Below are 2,532 nucleotides of genomic sequence, written 5' to 3' on the forward strand. Positions count from 1 at the left end.
AAACGACTACGGTGATGTGGCAATGCTTGCAAGGCCGAAAACTAAGAATTGGTTATCAAGTGGTTGAGGCAGTGGACCAAACTCCACTCATCCAATGCTACAAATGTATGGGTTTCGGTCACAAGGCAAGCGACTGCAGAAATAGCAGTAGGTGTGGCCATTGTTCTAGCGACCACGACACAAGGCAGTGCGGAGCCAGAGATTCCCCTGCAAGATGTGCCAATTGTATAGCACAAAAGTATTCGGATGCAGCACACCCTGCCTACAGTTCCAACTGTCCTGAATGGTCCAAATGGGATAGGCTGGCCCGATCCGCAGTTGCCTACTGCTAAAGTTCACACAGCGAATAGCACAGTCCAGTCTTCTAGACCTAAGAAGCAGGATTTAAAGTTAGTGCAGGTTAACCTGCAAAAGAGCTACGCCGCTATGCAGGAGTGTATAACCGAGGCTATAAATCAAAAAGTCTCGGTACTACTTCTCCAGGAGCCATACGTAGGATCGAAAGCTCATGTAAGCAGCTCTCACAGGGTTATACAAATGCAAACAAATGACCGGGAGAAACCAGTAAAGTCGGCAGTTCTTGTCATTGATCGTAGTGTAGCTATAATTGAAGACCCAGAGTTAATAGATGAAAACATTGTCGCGGTAATTGTAAAGATCGAAAGTATGAATCTTGGTATAATTAATGTATATCTACAAGAAGAGAGGGACATTGCAGAAGACCTAACAAAAATAGCGGGAAGACTCCGAAAAATGAACACAGACACAGTCATCGTTGCTGGTGACTTCAATGCCAAGAGTCCCTGGTGGGGTTGTAAGGCCGAGGAGGAGCGTGGATCAAAAGTAGTCGAATCAATAGCCGAAATGGGTCTACACGTACTTAATGAAGGATCGACACCAACGTTCTACACTATCCGGAACGGGAAGCCATACACCAGTATCCCAGACATTACCTTCTGTACCGACAATCTGCTACGTAAAATCAAGGGATGGCGAGTAGATCTAAATTTTGTTACTTTATCGGATCACAGGGCAATCCTTTTTGATCTTATGAAACATGCTGGAGATACTGACACAAAAATAAGAACCAGCACAAGAAAATACAATACTTCCAAAGCCAAATGGTCAAGCTTTAATAAAAGTCTTGCTGACAAACTAAGCCAGAAGGAAATAACAACCTCCAGCATATATGGTCTAACCACTGCGCTTGATTTAGATAAAATGGTAGAGGACTATGTAGCATGCATCAGCGAGGCTTGTGATGAAAGTATCCCAAAGATATCTCCGACAGTACATCCTAAGAGGACAGAATGGTGGACGCAAGAACTGAGCCTGAAAAAACGAGAAATGATCCGAAAGCGAAACCGAATCCGTAACTCAAATCCCACAAGGAAGCAATTTGTGATCAATGAATACCTCGAAGAGCTAAGGAGCTACAAGGAGCTATTAACCCAAACCATCACAGCCAGCTGGAAGGCTTTCTGCCAAAAGCAAGAGAGAGAGTCGGTATGGGACGGGATCTACAGAGTACTTCGAAAAACTTCCAGCAATACAGGCGATAAGCTCTTGAGATCTCCAGACAGTCGAGACATATTAACGGCGTTGGAGTCAGCATCACTACTAGCAACAACCTTCTATCCTCAAGATGACAATACCTCAGACTCTCAGAAACAGAGTTAGATCAGGGAAAAAGTCAAGACAGCACTACAAGTGTTATCGGGGGAAGGAGTCCGGCACTTCACTAAAGAAGAGGTCAGAGTGGTCTTGGGAGGCATGAGTGCAAAAAAGGCACCGGGGGAAGATGGACTAACAGCGGACATCTGCAGTAGAGCTTTTCACGCAAATGAAGAAGTTTTACTGGGAATCTACAACAAATGTCTAGACTTATCTTATTTCCCAAGTAAATGGAAGGTCGCTGTAATAAAAGTAATCCCTAAACCACACAAGGATGATTACACAGCCCCAAAGTCTTACCGGCCAATCGGGCTCCTCCCTATCCTTGGGAAAACACTGGAAAAGATTATAGCAAACAGAGTGCTTTATCAATTAGGCAAAGAACATGCATTGAGCTGTAAACAATACGGTTTCATGCCTCAGAAAGGGACAGACGATGCCTTGTACGACGCGGTCAGTATAATTGATAAAGCCTGCTCAAACAAGAAAATTGCCGTGGCTATATCACTGGATATTGAAGGTGCATTTGATAATGCCTGGTGGCCGGCCATTCTGGAGCAGTTACTGAAGAAACAAGTAGAGCCTGCACTTATAAAACTCGTAGACAGCTACCTATCGTCACGAGTGGTTAAAGTTAAGTACCTAGGCGAAGAAGTGTTGAGAGATACCAATAAAGGCTGCATCCAGGGTTCCACTTGTGGCCCCTTATTATGGAACATACTTCTGGACGGACTCTTAGAAAAAGAAAATGAAATAGGAATCCACGTACAGGCCTTTGCGGACGACATCCTACTTGTGGGAGCTCATTCAGATGGACACAAACTGGAAGTACAATTGAACAAGGCGCTAGAGGTAGTC

General features: G+C 44.4%; 1 protein-coding gene across 1 annotated transcript; it reads left to right on the forward strand.

Moving 5' to 3' along the window:
- The first annotated feature begins 426 nt into the window (after positions 1 to 426).
- On the forward strand, positions 427 to 1,680 carry LOC128198597 (uncharacterized). Its single transcript, XM_052884791.1, has one exon. The coding sequence runs from the start codon at positions 427 to 429 to the stop codon at positions 1,678 to 1,680; it is 1,254 nt and encodes a 417-aa protein (XP_052740751.1).
- Positions 1,681 to 2,532: the final 852 nt, after the last annotated feature.

The sequence above is a fragment of the Bicyclus anynana genome, chromosome 2 (genome assembly GCF_947172395.1).
Source record: "Bicyclus anynana chromosome 2, ilBicAnyn1.1, whole genome shotgun sequence".
NCBI classification, from domain to species: Eukaryota; Metazoa; Arthropoda; class Insecta; order Lepidoptera; family Nymphalidae; genus Bicyclus; species Bicyclus anynana.

What these genes read in the sequence shown, in the direction of transcription:
- LOC128198597 (XM_052884791.1), top strand. Translation starts at nt 427, where the DNA reads ATGCAGGAGTGTATAACCGAGGCTATAAATCAAAAAGTCTCGGTACTA.